Raw genomic sequence first — 21,260 nt, forward strand, 5'->3', positions numbered from 1 at the left:
GAATAATATTCCATTGTACAGATATATTATCACCTTCTGCTTACCCATTCATCAGCTGGTAGACATTTGCTCCCATTTTTTTACTATTATAAATAATGCTGCTATGAACATTCACATACAAGCCTTTTTATAGACACACGTTTTCATCTTTCTTAGGTACACGAGAGTTGAACTGTTGGGTCATATGGTGATTTTTATGGGTTCATTTGTTGTGTTTTTGTTTCAGACAGTGTTGCTTTATCACCCAGGCTGGAGTGCAGTGGTGCCATCTCAGCTTACTGCAACCTCCGCGTTTGTGTATTATTTGTTTCTTTCAGACAGAGTCTTGCTCTGTTGCCCAGGCTAGAATGCAGTGGTGTGATCACATGTCACTGCAGCCTTCATCTCCTGGGCTCAAGCTATCCTCCCACCTCAGCCTCCCAAGTAGCTGGGACTACAGGCCTGCACCACCATGCCGTGCTATTTTTTTATTTTTTACAGAGATAGGATCTCCCTATGTTGCCCAGTCTGGTCTCAAACTCCTATGCTCAAGAGAGCCTCCCACCTCAGCCTCCCAAAGTGTTAGGATTACAGGCATGAGCCACCTCACGCAGATGACTTTATGTTTTTAAGGAACTGCCCAACTTCTTGCCAATGTGGCCACACCATTCTACATTCCCATAAGTAATAGATAAGGATTCTAATTTATATATATCTATCCTCCACAACAATTGTTACTATGTTTTATTATTATTATCATGATTACTATTATAATCATCCTAATAGATGTGAGGTAGTATTTCACTGTGGTGTGATTTTTACTTGCATTGCCTTGGTGGCTAATGATGAACATCTTTGTCTATGCTTCTTGGCCATTCATATGCCGTTTTTGCAGTAGTATTTATTCAGATCCTTTGTCCATTTTGTATTTTATTTTACTTTATTTATTTATTTATTTATTTATTTATTTATTTATTTATTTCAGGTTCTCACTTCGTTGCCACGGCTGGAGTGCAGTGGCACAATCATAGCTCACGGCAACCAAGACCTCCTGGGCACCGCTGATCCTCCCACCTCAGCCTCCTGAATAGCTGTGGTTATAAGCACGTGCCACCGTGCCTGGCTAATTTTTGTATTTTTAGTAGAGACAGGGTTTCACCATGTTGGCCAGGCTGGTCTTGAACTCTTGACCTCAAGTGATCCGCCCACCTGGGGCTCCCAAAGTGCTGGGATTACAGGCGTGAGCCTCCACGCCCGGCCCTTTGTCCATTTTTAAATTGGGTTACTTATATTTTTGGTTTTTTGTTGTTTTTTTTGTGTTTTTTTTTTTGTTTGTTTTTTGAGATGGAGTCTCACTTTGTCGCTCAGGCTAGAGGCAGTGGCATAATGTTGGCTCACTGCAATCTCTGCTTCCCAGGTTCAAGCAATTCTCCTGCCTCAGCCTTCTGAGTAGCTGGAACTACAGGCACGCGCCACCACACCCAGCGAATTTTTGTATTTTTAGTAGAGATGGGTGTTCACCATGTTGGCCAGGCTAGTCTCGAATCCCTGACCTCAAGTGATCTGCCCGCCTCAGCCTCCCAAATGCTGGCATTACAGACGTGAGCAACCTGGTTACTTATATTTTTATTGTTGAGATATAAGAGGTTTTTTCTTTCAAAAAATAAATTCTGCCTCCTGTCAGATCAGCAGGGGCATTACATTCTCATAGGAGTGCAAACCCTATTGTGAATTGCACATGCGAGGGATCTAGGATGCACACTCCTTATGAGAATCTAACTAACGCCTGATGATCTGAGGTGGAACGGTTTCATCTGGAAACCATCCCCCCACCGCCTCCCCAGTCCGTGGAAAAATTGTCTTCCATAAAACGGGTCCCAGGCGGTAATGCTGCAATGCTTGCTTGCCTGTTAGTCACCTCCTGCTATGTGGCCCGGTTCCTAACAAGCATTAGACCAGTACAGGTCCTTGGCCTGGGGTTTGGTGGCCCCCTGCTCTAAAAGACTAACATGGTCTCCATCTTGTTACATTTTGTAGACACAGAAAACTTTTTTGGTATGTTTGTTTAATTTTACAAAAAAAATAAAAGGATAAAACTAAAAAATAAATAAATAAATAAATAAATAAATAAATAAATTCTGGATACAAGTCCCTTACCAGATATATGATTTGCAAATATTTCATTAAACTCTGTGTGTTGTCTTTTCACTTTCTCAGTGTTATCCTTTGATGCACAGAAGTTAATGATATATTTTAAAATTAAGATATAATTTACATGCCATAAAATTAACCATTTTAGAGATAAGCTATGAGGATACAAAGGCATAAGAATGACACAATGGACTTCAGGGACTTCAGGGAAAGGGTGGAGCTGGTGAGGGATAAAAGGCTACACATTGGGTACAGTGTACACCGCTCAGGTGACAGGTGCACCAAAATCTCAGAAATCACCACTAAAGAACTTATTTGCGTAACCAAACACCACCTGTTCCCCCAAAAACCTATTGAAATATTTTTTTAAGTAAAAATATTAACCCTTTTAAAGTATACAATTCAGGCCAGGCTTGGTGGCTCATACCTGTAATCCCAGAACAGTCAGAGGCCAAGGCGGGTGGATCACCTCAGGCCAGGAGTTTGAGACCAGCCTGGCCAACATGGAGAAACCTTGTCCCTATTAAAAATACAAAAATTAGCTGGATGTGGTGGTGCATGCCTGTAATCCCAGTTATTTGGGAGGCTGAGGCAGGAGAATCACCCGAACCTAGGAGGTGGAGGTTGCAGTGAGCCAAGATCACACCAGTGCGCTCCAGCCTGGGTGACAGAGTGAGATTCTATCTCAAAAAAAAAAAAAAAATATATATATATATATATATATATATATACACACATATATATATACACATAATTCAGTGTTTTAATTATATTTACAAAGTCATGCAACCATCATCCCCATCTAATTCCACAACATTTTCATCACCCTCATAAAGTATCCTGTATCTATTGTTAGTCACTCCTGATTTTCTTTTTCCCTGGCAACCAGAATTCTACTTTCTGCCTCTATGGATTTACCTACTCTGAATATTTCATATGAATGGAAACATAGGGTTTATTCATTTTGTAACATTTCAGTACTTAATTCTTTTTCATTGTTGCAAAATAGAGTAATAGTCCATTGTGTATTTACCTCACATTTTGTTTATCCATTCATTATTTGATGGACATTTGAATTGTTTCCACTCTTAGGCTATTAGGAATAATGCTGCTATGCACATTCATGCATAAGGTTTTACTTAAATGTATGTTTTCAATTCTCTTGGATATATACCTAAGAGAAGAATTGCTGGTTCATATAGCAACTGTATGTTTATCTCATGTTCACCTTTTTGAGGAACTGCCAAACTATTCTCCAAAGTGGCTGCACCATTTTAAATTCCTACTAGCAATATATAAGTGCATCCTTATGAAATTGTGTGTTTTCTGTCCTTTTTTCTACTGATACGACATATTATATGAACTCATTTTCTGATGCTAAACTAACTTTGCATTCCTGGGATAAATCACATTTCATCATGGTGTATAATACTTTTGATATGTTGCTGAATTTGATTTGCTAATTTTTTTGAGAATTTTTTGTCTATGTTCATAAGAGATACTCATTTTTTTTTCTTTTCTTTTTTGAGACAGGGTCTCACACTGTCACCCAGGCTGGAGTGCAGTGGTGCAATCTCGGCTCACTGCAACCTCCTCCTCCTGGGTTCAAGTGATTCTTGTGTGTCAGCCTCCCGAGTAGCTGGGACTACAGGCACACCCCACCACACCTGGCTAACTTTTATATTTTTTGGTAGAGACAGGATTTTGCCATGTTGGCCAGGCTGGTCTCGAACTCCTGACCCCAAGTGATCTGCCCACCTTGGCCTCTCAAACTGCAGGGATTACAGGTGTGAGCCACCATGCCCAGCTGAGATATTCATATATTTTTTAAAGGATGGCGGTGAATATCAACCTGCCATGGTATTTCTATTCCATTGAATACATTTAAAAGAATGATGCAATGGGCCAGGTGCAGTGGCTCACGCCTGTAATCCCAGCACTTTGGGAGGCCAAGGTGGGCAGATCACCTGAGTTCAGAAGTTGGAGACCAGACTGGCCAACATGGCAAAACCCCATCTCTAGTAAAAATGGAAAAATTAGCCGGGCATGGTGGCATGTGCCTGTAGTCCCACTACTCAGGGAGGCCGAGGCAGGAGAATCGCTTGAACCGGGGAGGGAGAGGTTGTAGTGAGCCGAGGTCACGCCACTGCACTCCAGCCTGGGTGACAAAGTAAGACTCCATCTCAAAAAAAAAAGAATGACGCAATAGCTTTCTTTCCAAATGTCAATATCTACAACTTACCAGAAATTACATCTTTTACAAGTATTTAAACCCATGATGAAAATTTGTGATGTCATTTTACAAACATGTGACATGGCATATAATCTTGTCAAAATTATTTTACAAGGTACAGCAAGAGAAACTGTCTGAAGATCACTGTCACTGTTATAATCATTTTAGGGAGCCACCAGAGGGTTCTGAGCAGGAGAGCCATGCTATCTTTTAGTGTTTTACAAAGCACTGTTGGAGACGGAGTAGAAGCTGGAAGCCAGTTAGAGGCCACTGCAGTAATCAAGCCCAAATGGTGCTGTGGACCAGGTAGTAGTGAAGGTGGTGGGAAGTGATTCTTTGGTGTTGTTTTTGTTGTTTTTGAGACAAGGTCTTGCTGTCACCCAGGCTAGAGTGCAATGGTGTGATCATAGCTTACTGCAACTTCAACCTCCCAGGCTCAAGTAAGCCTCCTACCTCAGCCTTCCCAGTAGCTGGGACCATGTCCAAATATTATTTTTTTCAGAGACAGAGTCTCACTGTGTTGTCCAAACTGAAATATTTAATATATGTTGAGGGTAGAGCTAATAGGGTTTGCTATCTGATCTGATGTACCACGTGGAAAGAGAGAACGAGAGAGAAGGAATATATCTCCAGCTACAGGGTTCAGGGTTGATCAACTCATCTACTCATCTATAAACTCATCTCTGAAATGAATTTGATAGCACCCCTTGACTCATAGAGCTGTTGTTGTGACGTTTAAAGAAGATTCAATGCTCCTGAACTAATAAAAGGCAGAGTGGCAACCCCCTAGTAAAAGATAACCAACTTTAACTATTTTATAGGTGATCCCTCTTAGCAGCTGATCTTCATCTTATCATTGCTGTTTTAAGGGTCATTAGTGTTTTGTCTTCTTTTGTTTTTACACTAAACTCTACCTTCATAGACAGTAGGAGTGAGTCTTACAGATCTTTGCATCTTCAGCTCATACCCTAGTGCCTGGAACATGTCTTCCTTAAAGATGTGTTACTATCTTCTCCTTGCCAAGTCCCATGGATATGAAGTTCCGAAATCTGTTCCTTTTCATCTCCCCAACTACCTCATGGTCCAAATTCCTTAACCTGACTATGAGACCCTATTTTCCTGTCTCCCTCCCCTATGTCCCCCAATCCCTCTATCCATAAATGTAGACACCAATGACAGGCAAATAACATGCACCCTTTCAAAAGCATGTTCACTATTTATTTTAACACAGTTGAGAGTGAAGGATAGCGAGGCAACACCCCAGGAGGTAGCCCTTACTGTTCCCTCTGTTGTCCCAAGCTCTTGCTAGAAACTTGCACACCCCCCTCAGGCAAACAAAAGCCCTGCAGTTAACAGAACTGTCCCTTTTGAAGGCAAGTCAGCAAAGCCTCCACTCACCACAATGCTTTGCAATGCCCTATTCATCAGTCTGTCTTCACTCCTCACCTCCCCAGGATCTAGCCCAGGAGAGCCTGTCATATAACAGATGTTCAATAGCCATTCTCTAAGCACTGCTGTGTGCCGAAGGGAAATGTGATGAATTAGACTTGGAGATGGAGAAATGGAACATTGAGCAAGAAGTCAAAAGGGGTAGTTTGACTTAGGGCTTAAAATCAGGCTATGACAATAATTGTGAGATCCGGGCAAACTGATTTTTACTTTCTCTATTGTGAAATGGGCCTTGATGACTTTCGAACTTTCAAACTTTTTTTTAAAGTGGAACTCTCGGGTATATGCTTTGTACTGTGATGAGAACACGGTGAGCATGCACACACACCCACGCACAACGGAAACAATGGGCCATGAAACCCCACATCCTTACTTCCAATTAGGTTTCTTTTTAGTTTTTTTTTTTTTTTTTTAGACAGGGTCTCACTCTGTCACCCAAGCTGAAGTGCAGTGGTGTGATCTCGGCTCATTGCAACCTCTGCCTCCTGGACTCAAATGATTCACCCAGCACAGCCTCCCAAGTAGCTGGGACCATAGGCACACACCACCATGCCCAGCTAATTTTTTGTATATTTTGTAGAGAGAGGGTCTCACCGTGTTGCCCAGGCTGGTCTCAAACTCCTGACCTGAAGCAATCCATCCGTCCCAGCCTCCCAAAATGTTGGGATCACAGGCGTGAGCCACAGTGCCTGGCCTTAATTCATTAAAAAAAAAAAAATAGTCATCATGTGCCCCATAAATATATACAGCTACCATGAACCCACAAAAAAATTAAAAATAATAATAATAGTCATGAATCAGTACATAGATTTTACAAACCTCTCTAGATTTTGACCCACAGTTTAAAAAATATCACCTGAAAGGGTTAAGGGTGACAACACATGGAAAGGGTTTGGTCCCAAGGAAGGCTCCCTAAGTGGAAAACTGAAAAGTGCTATAGTAGAGGAACCTTCAAAATGAAGTGGTGGGTGGGGGGTGTCAATTAATTCTGCTGACAAATGGGAAGGAGGAAGGTTGAGGATGAATTATATACACAAAATACCAATAGGGGAAAAACTGCAGTGCTGCTTAGAACCTTCTTAGCCCTCATCTTTGCATGGCTGGATTCTTCTCATCCATCTTTTCATTCTCAGCTCAAATGCCTGTGCCTCATGAAGCCCTCCCAAAGCATGAGATCCTGCTAACCTTCCTTTTTCTCACTGTATCCTATTACTGTTACTCCCTCCATAGAACTGTCAACTAAAGGATCATGAGGTTCATAAATCTGGGAAGGAGAGCTTTATTTCTGCTTGTTTGTTTGTTTGTTTGTTTGTTTGTTTTTTGAGACAGGGTCTTGCTCTGTTGCCCCAGCTGGAGTGCAGTGGTGCAATCATAACTCACTGCAGCTCTGAACTCCTGGGTTCAAGCAATCTTCCTGCCTCAGCCTCCTGAGTATCTGGGACCACAGCCACATGCCACCATGCCCAGCTAATTTTTAAATGTTTTTTGTTTGTTTGTTTGTTTTTTGTAGAGACAGAATCTCACTATGTTGCCCAGGTTGGTCTGGAACTCCTGGACTCAAGTGATCCTCCCACTTCAGCCTCCCAAAGTGTTGGAATTACAGGCATCAGCCACTGTGCCCGGCCTAAAGAGGTTTATTTCTGAAGGGTTGGAGCCTGCAGGCTGGCCATCCTTATAGGCTGGCAAGTATGGTCTCTGGCAGAGACCAAAAGCAGGCACTTTGAAGGAGGAAGGGTGAAGCAGGAATTTATGCCAAATGGGTTGGCCAAGTATACATATTTAACAGGTTATAGGAGAAGCTATTCAGGAAAGAGGGGTGCACACATGCATAATAAACAATCATGCATGTTACATGGGTCACATGTTCACTTTGGAGTAGAGACTTAACATTTAAATGCATTACAGTTAGACCCTTTACGTCAAAAGGCGAAGCAGAGAACATAAAGGCACTCAGTGTGCAGCCTCTGTAAACTGGCTAGGGCCAATCTATGGTGGGTGGTCTCTTATCAGGAGAAAGTTACTGAAATCAGTCTCTTGTCTAATGAAAGCAGGAGTTATGGCTTGTGGAACAAAGGGATCAGTTAGTCAGTGACTGGTAGTTGGTAAGCTGCAATTGTTTTAATATTGCTTGTTTAGCTGCTAGAGGAAAAAAACGAACATTGTGGCAGTTAGAACATCGTTTATTCTTTAAGTGTCTGGGTGTTGAGTGATTTAACCCTTGCCTGGCAGGGCCTTAGGTCTTGTTTATAAGTTGGTATGTTACTGCCACAAAAAAATCTAGCCCATCAGTCTTAGATTCTTTTTTTTTTTTCTTTTTCTTTTTTGACAGTCTCACGCTGTCACCCAGGCTGGAGTGCAGTGGCTCACTGCAACCTCCGTCTCCTAGGTTCAAGTGACTCTCGTGCCTCAGCCTCCCAAAGAGCTGGGATTACAGGCATGCACCACCACGTCTGGATAATTTTTTTGTATTTTCAGTAGAAACAGGGTTTTGTCATGTTGCCCAGGCTGGTCTCAACTCCTGACCTCAAGTGATCCACGCGCCTCAGCCTCCCAGAGTGTTGGGATTAACAGGCGTGAGCCACCGAGCCCGGCCAGGATCTCTATTTTAACAGAACTATTCTTATTTGAAATCAATTACTTATTTGCATGTTTGTTGCCTGCTGTAGCCCTTCCTCTTTGTGGGCAGGAATCCTGTCTACCTGGCTCACACGCGTATCAATACAGTGTCTAGCATGTTAGGCAATAAAATGATTTTGAATGAAAGAATGCCACCAATAAATGAACAAGAAGGCCTTGTGATCAAATACAAATGTAGTCAATCCCTTACAGATCTCTTCTTAAGTTATAGGTATTTGGGCTTACACTTTGCCTCATTTAGGAATTATGAAAGCTGGGTGATGTGAGAGGAAAGTAACCAAGAGAGAAGTGTTTACTTAAGGGGTTGATTATCTAGGATACCATAATTAAGGAAACTGGTTATTTAGGGTTCTAGTTAGTTCTGTACAGATTTCATTACTCCTTGAGATCCTTGAGGACAGAACCAGCTCTTTGATTTCTGTATCCCTCGCTAGCGACCAGAATAATGCCTGGAAGGTAGTGGGCGCTCAATCAACATTTGACGAATGAAAGAACCAAGCGGGGAACGGGGGATAAATGAATGAACGAACTAGCTCCGGAGGGCTGCAGTTCCTCCCCGGGGCAGCAGGCGACGCCAGCGTTACGCCCGCCTGGCCGCCGGCAGTTCTTGGTCCCTCCGGCTGACCGTCCAATGCTAGGCTCCGAAGCCGGTGCAGGAGACAGCCAATAGAAAGCTGTCTTAGTTGGAGGTCTAGTAGAGGAATCCAATGAGCGTAGCGGGTCTAGGCAAGGGGCGGTGCGACGGGGAGGGGCAGCGGGGAGCGGTTAGAGGTGGGAGTTGGCGCTGCGGGCCGGGCGGGGGCCGCGGAAGCTGCGATGCGGACGGGGCAGCGGCGGTGACCCGAGCTGCCGCCCGACATGAACTCGCTGGAGCAGGCGGAAGGTAGGGTGGGCCGCCCGGGCCCGTCCCACGTCTCCCCTCGGAAGCTGGCGGTGCTCCGGAGGGGCCGGCGTCGTGAAGACCCCCGCCCCGGGAGGAGGCCGCAGAGGATGGAGCTAGGGGCCCGGAGCTTGGGGGCGCGTAGGCGGCCGTACCTGGCCAGACGCGGGGGGCGGTGCCTCAGCTCCCTCAGTCCCCACAAGCCTAGAGGGTCGACCTCCTCGCCAGCTTCTATTTTTATTTTCTTTTCATTGGCAGACACTTGCACTTCGTGCATTGCAGCCTGCTAATTCATTTCATTTCATTCTCACAGCCCCGCGAGTTGTATCCCTGATTCCTGCGGTGGTTTCCGGTAACTGCCAAGGTTAGGAAGTGCTGCTCGGTGTTTTAAAGTTTAAAGCACACCACTGCGGAAAGGATACCCCACCACTCACTCGGAGCAGCTTAGACGCCCCTGTCTTCTAGAACTAGGCGCTGCCTGGGTGCCACGAAGATCACCTGTACCCCCTTCGGAGGGGGCAAGGGGAATGTCTTTCCACACCCACTCGCTATCAGTGTCAAGAAGTCTAGTAAGGCCAGACGGCGTAGCCATTAATTAAATATAAGAGCTGGAAACCGGAGGCGGGTAATTGCAGTCAGGTAGACCTCGAAGACTTTGATGTTAGGCACTACGTGGTTCTAATAGGAAGTTCTTGGTTGCCAGAGAGCTAAAACTCGACCTGATTTTAATTTTATTTGCAACCCTGAAAATGTTCGCTTTTGGCGCTGGCCGAGGCTGCTGCTTATTTCTCCCAATACCATTTATGAAGCTTCTAAAAGTAAATCAGCAAGTTTTCTGATATGAGAAATTGGAATTAAAGAGCCCTAATTTTTTGTCAAGTGCTTGAAAAGCTGTCATAGTAAATGAAATAAACAGTGCAGTGATACATGGAAGTTAGTGTGTAAGACCTGAAGCAGTTAAGAGTATCTCACATGTCGTCTTAATGTTAGGTAAATACTCTGACATTTCGTCAGACGAGTAAGAGTGGCTAACTAGAAAATTGACGAGTAAGAGTGGCTAATTAGAAAATTGACATCTTTATACCTAGATCTCAAGGCTTTTGAGAGGAGACTTACTGAATATATTCATTGTTTGCAACCTGCTACTGGACGCTGGAGAAGTAAGTTCCTGAATGTTATTTTAAGGGAAAACTAACAATTGATACTTTTATCCTAATATAGGAATGATTTGCTTTTATGTAAAATGTTTGTGTAAATTTATTTAACATTGTAGACAATGCCTTATGAAGAAATTTTTAAGAAAAGGAAATTATAACTGGCCTTCTCAAAAGAACAGTCTATTTCGTGTGGTTGTTTTTGTTTTTCCATTAAAAAACATATTTTTTGGCCAGGCGCCGTAGCTCACGCCTGTAATCCCAGCACTTTAGGAAGCCCAGGCAGGCGGATCACCTAAGGTCAGAAGTTCAAGACTAGCGTGGCCAACACGGTGAAACGCCGTCTCTACTAAAAATACGAAATTAGCCGGTCGTGGTGACGCTGCCTGTGATCCCAGCTACTCAGGAGGCTGAGGTGGGAGAATCGCTTGAACCCGGGAGGCGGGGATTGCAGTGAGCCGAGATTGCGCCATTGCACTCCAGCCTGGGCGACAAGAGCAAAACCCGGTCTCAATAAATAAATAATAAAAATATTTAAATTTTTGAATTAATTATTACAGTTTTGATAAAGACATACCTAATAAAAATTTCAGTAGCCCGTTTAGCAGTTTTATAATTTGCCTACAAACTATTGGAATAAAATTTTAGTAAGAAGAGTCATATTAATAGGGCTCAGTGAGTCACGCATATAATCCCAGCACTTTGGGAGGCCGAGGCTGGAGGATTGCTTGAGCATGGGAGTTTGAGACCAGCCTGGGTAACATGGAGAGACCCCATCGCGGTGGCTCACGTCTGTAATCCCAACACTTTGGGAGGCCGAGGCGGACGGATCACGAGGTCAGGAGATCGAGACCATCCTGGCTAATACGGTGAAACCCCGTCTCTACTAAAAATACAAAAAATTAGCCGGGCGTGGTGGCGGGCGCCTGTAGTCCCAGCTACTCTGGAGGCTGAGGCAGGAGAATGGCGTGAACCCAGGAGGCAGAGCTTGCAGTGAGCCGAGATTGCACCACTGCACTCCAACCTGGGCGACAGAGCGAGACTCTGTCTCAAAAAAAAAAAGAAAAAAAAAATTTAGCCAGGCATGGTGGCACACCCCGAGGTCCCAGCAACTTGGGGGATCACTTGAGCCCAGGAGGTCGAGGCTGTAGTGAGCTATGTAGTGAGCTATGTTCACTGCACTCCAGCTTAGGGAACAGAGGGAGACCCTGTGTTTAAAAAAAAAAAAAAAGTAAAGTCATGTTATTTAATGTATACTTGGAAAAGTTACAAAATTACCCTTAGTTGATTTTTAACAGCATAATTGTGCTGCTTTGAAGTCTGACCTAGAAAATTCACATTATTACTATCTATTCATAAGTATCATGAGTGCTACAAAATATAATTTGAACAGTGCTTACTTGCCCATGGAAATACATAGGAAATGTGGACAAATATATGAGCCATGAGATCATCAAACAAAATGCTTTGTTAATATGTGTTTGGAATAGTTTTTATTTGTTTTTGTTTTTGAAATGGAGTCTAGCTCTGTTGCCCAGGCTGGAGTGCAGTGGCGCCATCTTGGCTCACTGCAACCTCTGCCTCCCGGGTTCAAGTGATTCTCCTGCCTCATCCTCCCTAGTAGCTGAGATTACAGGTGCCCGCCACCACGGCTCTAATTTTTTTGTGTGTTTTTAGTAGAGATAGGGTTTCTGCATTTTGGCCAGGCTGGTGTCAAACTCCTCACCTCAGGTGATCCTCCCATCCTGGCTTCCCAAAGTGCTAGGATTACAGGTGTGAGCCACCACGCTGGGCCAAATAGTTTTAATTTCCTAGATGGTCATTATTTAGATTTAATTCATATCAAGAAGGAAGTGTAGTAGCACACATTGAGGATTTACTTTATTTCAAAGTGTAAATCAGTTTGCTGGACCAAAAAAGCACTATTGAAGCTAAGGATCTAAGGATCTGGCAAGATTTTTTTGTATAATTTTTATTAAATCTATTTGCAAAGTTTTATTAGTATGCTGTGAGAATCTGGTTGGTCAGAATTTACAGGTAATGATTTTCCTAGGTTCTCTGGTTTACCTAGGAATTATCCCCAAAACCTATGTTTCACTGTTACTTGAAAATCTTTTAAAATGTATATGATACTGCCCTATCTTATAAAATGTGATATAAATATACTTTACTTTTTCTCTGACTCATGGTCTTAGCACTTACTTGGTTAATGAACCAGTCAAATAAAGCATGTGTATGAGGTCCTTTCTAGTGTATTGATTTTGCTTTTGCTTATTTTTTTAAAACATACATGTGTAATATAGTGCATTTCTGGAAATACAGAATTGTAAGAAATTGAGTTCAGTCTGTTCTGAGTTCAGAACATAGTTTTGATATTTTGATCCTATTATTTAATACCTAAAACAAGATTTTTTTTCTTTAGTTTACCTCTTCTAAAAGTACATCAAGGAATTCTAGATAATTAAGGTTTTACTATATTTGTATATTTGCTATATTTCTGTTGTTCTTGGAAACTGGATTTCCACATTTGAAAAATGTATGCATCCTAGCTGAAAGACAGGCAACGGTCATCATCTCCAGAATATTAACTGGGTCTTGATGCCCCTTTATTATTTTTTACTAATACCATTCTTAAGTTTTACTTATGATTTATTTAGAATTTCTAAAATCATTCTAGCTTAGTGGAGAGAAAGACCTTTTCTAAGTTTTACTGGCAGTAATTTCTACCCTACCTTTCTTTAAGTCTCTTAAAGAAAATCCGATACTAACTGGTGTGCTCCATACTTCCTGCACTGACTTTAATGTAACCATGGCAGTCATCTGCAAAGCAAAATCCTTTAGTCAGTCTTCTCAGTACATTCAAAAAGGAGTCTTTGATGGTTTGTTTACAGTAGAAAATGAGTTTGTTGTTTTTTTAATTTGAGTTTACAAGATCTGCAAAATCTTCACTAAGCACAGTGAACGTTACATAGCGTAGACTCTTCTACTGAAGTGTCACCATCAAATTGCTTTTTATTTCATTGATCATCATAAGTTCTGACCAAATCATAAGAGAAACAGTATCCTTAATTACTAAGGTTCACAATGTTTAAGAGAATTCCTCGAAGCCAGATGGCAAGCCTTCTAATTCCTGAGTCTAGTTAGTGCATTTTCCATTTAATAAAGTGCTATATTCTTTGGTTGTCATTTAGTAGGAACTGGTGGTGATAGTATCACATATTAAGTATGTATTTGCTTACTAATTTCGTGTTTATCTTTCATCAGTGCTTCTTATAGTGGTATCTGTCTGTACAGCTACTGGTGCCTGGAACTGGTTAATAGACCCTGAGACACAAAAGGTAGAAGTTTTGTTTTAAAATCATTAGCATAATTAAATGAGATAATGGATATTGTAGTGCTTTGTTAATGATAAAGTATTCAAACACTACCTATTAACTACTAGTAGTGATATTGTCATATTAAAAGTATGCCTTTTATTAATTTGCTCAAGGAAGATTTTGGCTGGCTGTTGTGAATTAAGTATGTCTACAGGGAAAAGGTCTAAGAGATGCTATTATTTCTTAGACATTTATTTGTTATTTGTCATTCACTTCTGAATTTATCATTTTTACATTTTTTTATATCTCTCATTTTTACTTCAGTGTGAGTATTATCTTCATTCTGCTTTGTTCATTGAGCGTCATCAGTGCCAGCTTTTAAAAGTTCTAAAATAGGCCAGGCATGGTGGCTCATACCTGGAATCCCAACACTTTGGGAGGCCAAGGGAGGAGTTCAAGACCAGCCTGGGCAATGTCATATAGCAAGACCCCATCTCTACAAAAAATTTGAAAATCAGCCAAGTGCAGCATGCTGTACCCAGCTACTTGGGAGGCTGAGGTGGGAGGATCACTTGAGCTCAGGAGATCGAGGCTGCAGTGAGCTATGATTGTGCCACTACACTCCAGCCTGTGTGACAGAGCTAGACCCTGTCTCAGAAAAAAAGAGGGAGAGAAAAAAATTATAAAATAACATTTTCTTCTATGAGTTATCTCTGTTAATACCTTTCTTCATCCCATAAAACACTGGAGATGACTTTACAGGAAACACACATGATAAAATAGCAAAATACACGTATAATAAAAAGTCAGGACTAGATAAAAACAAGTTGGACCATGAGGTCAAAACCAGAAAGGAAACCAGCTCACTGATGTATAGGCCATGTTTCCCAACACACTTGCCAGAATTGGATTATAAATTAGTCTCTGAGTTACCTAATCAGTGAAGTCACAGTTAATTCTGTGATTTTCATTGCCTGTAAGATAACACATATATCAATTCCTTGGGCTAGCAAAGCTTTTCTTTCCCAACATTTATCTCTGAAAAAAAATTTCTTGCCTGAAGTTTAATACTGGGCACTGTGCAAGAATATCCCTATACCAAATGCAATAACTGATTTCATAATGTTATTCCTTGAAGCATCCTTTGATGAAAGCTGATAGCATGTTTCTCAGATTTCCACCTCTTTCTACTAACTTGTGCTTTAATTTCAAACTCAGGGCTTTTTTTTATTAGAGAAGTAGTTAGTCTCCAATTTTTTAGTGAAGTTTCTTTCCCCCAGTGCAGTTTTATTTAGGGAGTAATGATGTAATTTTCACAAATCTTAAAAATCCCCTCCCCGCTTTAAGCTGCAATTAAGTAGACTACTTTCAGTAGCTCTATTTGTACCTTTTAGGTTTTACAGAAGAAAAACCTAAGAGAAGGCTTTTGTCATCAGTCTCCATGGCAATTCAGACAGCCAGAGAAGTTTATTTCGCGTATAGTCTGCCTAACTTTATCTGCTGAGGTGGAGATATTTAAAAGGATAGGAAGCAAGGGGAGATTGGTGATGGAATTTTATGTTAATAGAGGATTTTTATGGCAGACAGGAAACTCTCTTGTGTGTTCATTTATAAAAATCTTATCTTAAGGCTGCACTTGGTAGTCATCTTTAGGGGAAGAGTGGAAAGAGGCTGGCAAGAAGATTGAAAAAGATCCATCTTGGGAAATGAGTCTGACTTCTAATTGGGAAAAATATAAGCTGATCTCAGCTAGTTGAGATCTTAATAAAACACAGAATTAAATGTAATTTGAAGCAGGCCCAAAACTATGTAGTTAATATAATTTTCTAAATTAGGTGAGAATATAACTATTCGCCTAAGGGTTGGCTCTTTATATTTCAGTATTTAATAACCCCAAACCTGACAGGAGTTTTAACCAGCAATTGTATCTGTAGCAAGAGTTGCAAACTCAGGAGCCAGTGGCTAGGTAGAAGAACCTAGGGAGAGAAAGAATATGGCAGACAGGAAGTACCTGACTGCCTGGCCTGGAGAGAACTGCTGTTTCAATGCACTGGAGTGTTGCCATGGAGGGAGGAAGGCTGAAACTGATGGCCTAATTAAAATGAAGACATAAAGCACTGTATATGCTAACCTGGTGCAGGCCACACACAACAGAGCTGGCTTATGAGAAACTCCTCGGAGGTTTGAAGAAGACGTTCTTCTGGAATATTAACTTTTCCTTGGGTCATCATCTTTCTGGGAGCTTCTTTCCTGGTATTTTCAGCCTCTCATTTCTTCATCTGACAAACTTCTGTAACCAGTACCATGCTGAGCCATCTACCTGGTGCTTCTGTCTTGAAACACGTGCCTGCGCATCTCCTGCTGTGAGAGTGGAGTGGGGATGTGCTTAACTTGATTCTCTTGCTCCCATCTAGTTACTAATCCACTTGATTTCTTTCTACACAGGCTCTAAATGCTTGTCTTCTCTGTGTCTCCAGTCAACGTTTCCATTTCGGTGCCTATTCTTGTTCCAGTCATGGATCCTGGACCCTTGTCCCTCTACATATTCTTAGACTTGTGGATTGTCCTGTTTTCTGCTATCATTTGATATGTCCAGATCTGAAATCAGCCCTTTCTTTCTCCTTCATTCTAGTTCTTTATGGATAGCTACTAATCGTTTTTCCCTACTTGAATGTCCTGTAGTCATTTAGATCTCAGTAGCTTCAAAACCAAATTTGTTTTTTGCCTCTGCAGGGAGGAAGGGGTGATGCTGGAATTGAGTGTTATGAGGATATGTAAGAGTTAGCCAGGTGGAGGGAGAGAGGTGAACAAGGCAGCATATGTGTGGAAATATGGCAGGAGATGAAAATTAGACTGGGATCAGGTTATGAATGGCAGAGTTTGCTCAACTCTTTTAAGGAAGCTTTTTAACAGTAAAGGTAGGCTGAGCGTGGTGGTTCACGCCTGTAATCCCAGCACTTTGGGAGGCCAAGGCGGGCAGATCACCTGAGGTCAAGAGTTCAAGACCAGCCTGGCCAACATGGTGAAACCCCGTCTCTACTAAAAGTACAAAAATTAGCCGAGTGTGGTGGCGGGCGCCTGTAATCCCAGCTACTTGGGAGGGTGAGGCAGGAGAATTGCTTGAATCCTGGAGGTGGAGGTTGCAGTGACCTGAGAATGTGTCATTGCACTTCAGCCTGGGTGACAAGAGTGAAACTCTGTCTCAAAAAAAAAAAAAAAAAAAAAGCAGGGAAGGTAACTAAATCAAGTTTAATTTGTGTTTTCGTTGAGACCAGAGGCCTCATCTTCACTCATTCAATGCAGAGTTCAGTAAATATTTTTGATAGGGTTGTTTTTTGATTATAGGAATGAATTTGTAATAGTTCAAGTATTTGAAATGAATGGAGGGAATACTGCTATATTTATCTTGCTTTATAGAAGATAGCCTATACATTTTTATTTTTACAACGCAGCAATACAGAGAACTAAGATTATTAGAAGTCTTCAAATCCTCATGGTTTATATGATAAAAAATATTATATATATTTATGTACAAGTGGGGAGGTAGGAATCAGCCATCCTAAGATTTTTAACATTTTTATATTTTCATCTCTTCTTTTACAGGTGTCCTTCTTCACATCATTGTGGAATCACCCATTTTTCACCATTAGCTGTATCACTCTAATAGGCTTGTTCTTTGCTGGAATACACAAGAGAGTAGTTGCACCATCAATGTATCCTTTACCAAGGATTAAATTCCATTCTCTGAAGTGCTTTCTTGATCTAGGTAATGGTTAAAAGCTTACTCTTGCCGGGCGTGGTGGCTCACGCCTGTAATCCCAGCACTTTGGGAGGCTGAGGTGGGTGGATTTCCTGAGCTCAGGAGTTTGAGACCAGCCTGGGCAACATGGTGAAACCCCATCTCTACTAAAATACAAAAAATTAGCCAGGTGTGGTGGTCTGTGCCTGTAGTCCCAGCTACTTGGGAGGCTGAGGTGGGAGAATCGCTTGAACCCGGGAGGCAGAGGTTGCAGTGAGCTGAAATCACGCCACTGCACTCCAGCCTGGGCGACAGAGCAAGACTGCGTCTCAAAAAAAAAAAAAGAGTACGCTTTGTGTTTTTTTTTTGAGACAGAGTCTTGCTCTGTCGCCCAGGCTGGAGTGCAGTGGCGCGATCTCGGATTAGCCAGGATGGTCTCGATCTCCTGACCTTGTGATCCGACCGCCTCGGCCTCCCAAAGTGCTGGGATTACAGGCTTGAGCCACCGCGCCTGGCCTAAAAGCATACTCTTGAAATGAGAAATTTTCCTTTGACCACATGTATTCAGTATAGCTGCTCGATGTCGAACGGTATTAGCAGAATACAATATGTCTTGTGATGATGTAAGTATTTTTTTGGTTAGAAAATTATAGACCTGCATGAAAACACTGAAATTTTTGGCTTTAGAAAGGTAGACATTTTATTAGCAGTAAATTTTCTCTGTGGAATGAATAGTGAGAATATACTTAGAGCATTGATTCTAAGGTACTTTTACATTTAACATCTTTGGCATTGAGATCCATCTTACAGTCAATGAGTTCTGACAAATTGGGAGAGTTGACAATTTAATGTTTCTTAATGACATAAAATCATGATGCATCTTATAACTGATGCATCTTAGATTCAGTGAAGTACAGTGGTTGTTTGTTATTGACCAAAAATGGCTCGGCGGATATTGGTTTTATAAACTACTGTTATTTATCAAGTGATATGCTATATATGTTATTTGTAAATAGAGTCATAGATTAATTTGTGGACTATGGACATATGAACCTATTGTGTTTTTAAAAGTAGATGATGGGAGACTGGGCATGGTGGCTCATGCCTCTAATCCCAGCATTTTGGGAAGCTGAGGCAGGAGGATCTCTTGAGTCCAGGAGTTTGAGACCAGCCTGGGCAACATTAGCAAGACCCCATCTCTACAAAAAAATGTAAAAATTAGCCAGGCAGGTGGTGCACACCTGTAGTCCCAGCTGCTTGGGAGGCTGAGGCAGGAGAATTGCTTGAGCCCAGGAATTTGAGGCTGCAGTGAGCTGTGATCATACCACTGCAGTCTAGCCTGGACGACAGTGAGACCCTGTCTTTAAGTAAATTAAAAACTATCATGTACCAGTGTATAATAAGGGTGTCTCACAATTTTGATAGTTAGCTTCTATTTTGATTTGCTTATTTTATTTATAAAAGTATCTTAGCCTTCAATTTAAAAAGTCATTAAACAAGTAATACCTATTCATTACAGAAATTAGAATAAAGAGGGCAGGCATGGTGGTTCACACCTCTAATCCCAGCACTTTGGGAGGCCAAGGCAGGAGGATTGCTTGAGTCCAGGAGTTTGAGATGAACCTGGGCAACATAGCAAGACACCATCTCTACAAAAAATGAAAAGAGGAGAAAAAAAGATGTATGTAGTATTTTAAAATAAAGAGCTCAGAAGGAAGCTCCACACAAAGGAAGCTCTGAAAGCATAACTATTAATTGTTTAATCTTGACTATAGAGAAGCGTTCTTATTCCTTGCACATACCCTTTAAGGTTTATAAATAAGCAGTGGTATTTTTACTAGAACTGTGTATTGAAAAAAATTCTGTCTTTTCATTTTTGCAGACAGGAAAACTAATTTTGAAACCTAGGCCTCATGTTCAATGACAATCTTCACTCATTGTTATGGGACTTAAAATAGCCTTTCTTCGAATAAGTGATACAGCAAAAAGCCATAAAGGATTCCTTTTGCGGTTGGATATGTAAAGGTCATAGCAGCAACTGACAAGAAGTGTGCAATATTTACCTGGATTATCTTGATGATGGTGACTCATTATCAGTGCTTTGGTACTTTTGATTACCTGTGTTTCAGTATTAGTGTCACTTTAGTACTTCAGATCCTGCAAAGATTTTTGCAGATGAAGTATGTATGTATGTTACTAAGTTAAACTTAGAAACAGAACCTCATTCAGTTTTTATAATGTATTTTTGCAAACTACTGTAAATAGCAAATCAATGCCAATGTTAAACAAAGAGGAAAACGTTGTGTGGACTTTGTTCTCTTGCACCGGTATTTCAGGAACATCTGCTTGCCATCCCCACAGCTCTTTAAAACTGGCTATTATGTGTGCCTTTCATTCTTCCATTTCTAATCATACTGCAGGAAAAACATTGGATTCAGCTTAGACTGAGGAAAACTCTCCATTATGTTGTAAGAAATTATAGATGTTTTGAGAGACACTTTTTGTTAAACCAGATATTGAACTCCAGCAACTATTGTGGTTATATTTTTAGTTCATTGTTCTCATTTAATGCTAAATATCCTTTATATTGCTTTAATAATTTTCTTTTTTTTTTTTTTTTTAGACGGAGTCTCGCTCTGTTGCCAGGCTAGAGGGCAGTGGCACGATCTTGGCTTTCTGCAACCTCTGCCTCCCAGGTTCAAGCGATTCTCCTGCTTCAGCCTCCCGAGTAGCTGGGACTACAGGTGCATGCCACCATGCCCAGCTAATTTTTTTGTATTTTTAGTAGAGACGGGGTTTCACCACATTGGCCAGGATGGTTTCGATCTCCTGACCTCGTGATCCTCCTGCCTCATCCTCCCAAAATGCTGGGATTACAGGCATAAGCCACCGTGCCTGGCCTCTTTAATAATTTTTAAAATACCCTAAAGGCTTGTGAATATACAAGTCTACTGATAAATTATGTATTGTCTGGGAATTTGATAGTCATTGTTTTAGATAACTGGATTTTACGCTGTGGTAGACAGGCTGTGAAACTAGTGTTGCACAGGTGTAATTGGTCATCCTATGCCTTCACCAGAATAACTTGGGAGTGGTGCCACAAACTAGAGTCTACAATTCTCACTGTTTAGAGAGTGTTAATGACATACTGTGTATGCATAATAGCCACATGTACTATAATAGCCCTTAAAATTAAACTATTGGGATTGCTGTAAATATTTTAAAGTACTGGAGGTGCCTTTTACCTGTTTATTAGATTTTGAAAAGGTTTAAATTATTTCATGAGCAATCTTTTAAATTTCATTTAACATAAAGCTGAAAATTCAATAACAGGATAAAAAAACTTTTTAACAAGGCTGCCATTTAACTTAAATGTGTTCATCTTAGCTTTCACTTGTATAAAATTTGATTCTTTGAACTGCAGCAATAAAACCCTCAGCTCCTAAGAAGTCTTAAGAGGGTATTCTATATATTCTGCTTTGTTTTATTTTCTGTAAATTTTGTAGGTAAATATGTGCATAAAAAATAAATACTTTATATATAACTCGTGATTGGACTTTTTCTTTGGTTTATTGTTTGTAACTCTGAAAAAAATGTTAAAACATATTGTCTGTATCAGATATAAGCTAGTTCTAGATGAGATATTTTACTTTAGCTCTGTGTCCAAGACAGCAAATTTTAAGTAGCACGTGTAGGTACCCAGTTTATTAGGTTATGATTA

At 41.1% G+C, this 21,260-nt stretch overlaps 1 protein-coding gene across 2 annotated transcripts; it reads left to right on the plus strand.

Moving 5' to 3' along the window:
• Positions 1 to 9,184: 9,184 nt before the first annotated feature.
• CNEP1R1 (CTD nuclear envelope phosphatase 1 regulatory subunit 1) lies at positions 9,185 to 21,090 on the plus strand. 2 transcript variants are annotated; one of them, XM_003819810.5, is made up of 7 exons: positions 9,217 to 9,332; positions 9,643 to 9,693; positions 10,418 to 10,489; positions 13,748 to 13,821; positions 17,404 to 17,513; positions 18,108 to 18,162; positions 19,422 to 21,090. In XM_003819810.5, the coding sequence occupies exons 1-7, from the start codon at positions 9,308 to 9,310 to the stop codon at positions 19,461 to 19,463; spliced, it is 429 nt and encodes a 142-aa protein (XP_003819858.1). In that variant the 5' UTR covers positions 9,217 to 9,307; the 3' UTR covers positions 19,464 to 21,090. The 2 variants fall into 2 exon arrangements, with proteins under 2 accessions (XP_003819857.1, XP_003819858.1); XM_003819809.4 differs by lacking the exon at positions 9,643 to 9,693 and having other exon boundaries at positions 9,185 to 9,332.
• Positions 21,091 to 21,260: the final 170 nt, after the last annotated feature.

This window comes from Pan paniscus, chromosome 18 (genome assembly GCF_029289425.2).
Source record: "Pan paniscus chromosome 18, NHGRI_mPanPan1-v2.0_pri, whole genome shotgun sequence".
Taxonomy (NCBI): domain Eukaryota; kingdom Metazoa; phylum Chordata; class Mammalia; order Primates; family Hominidae; genus Pan; species Pan paniscus.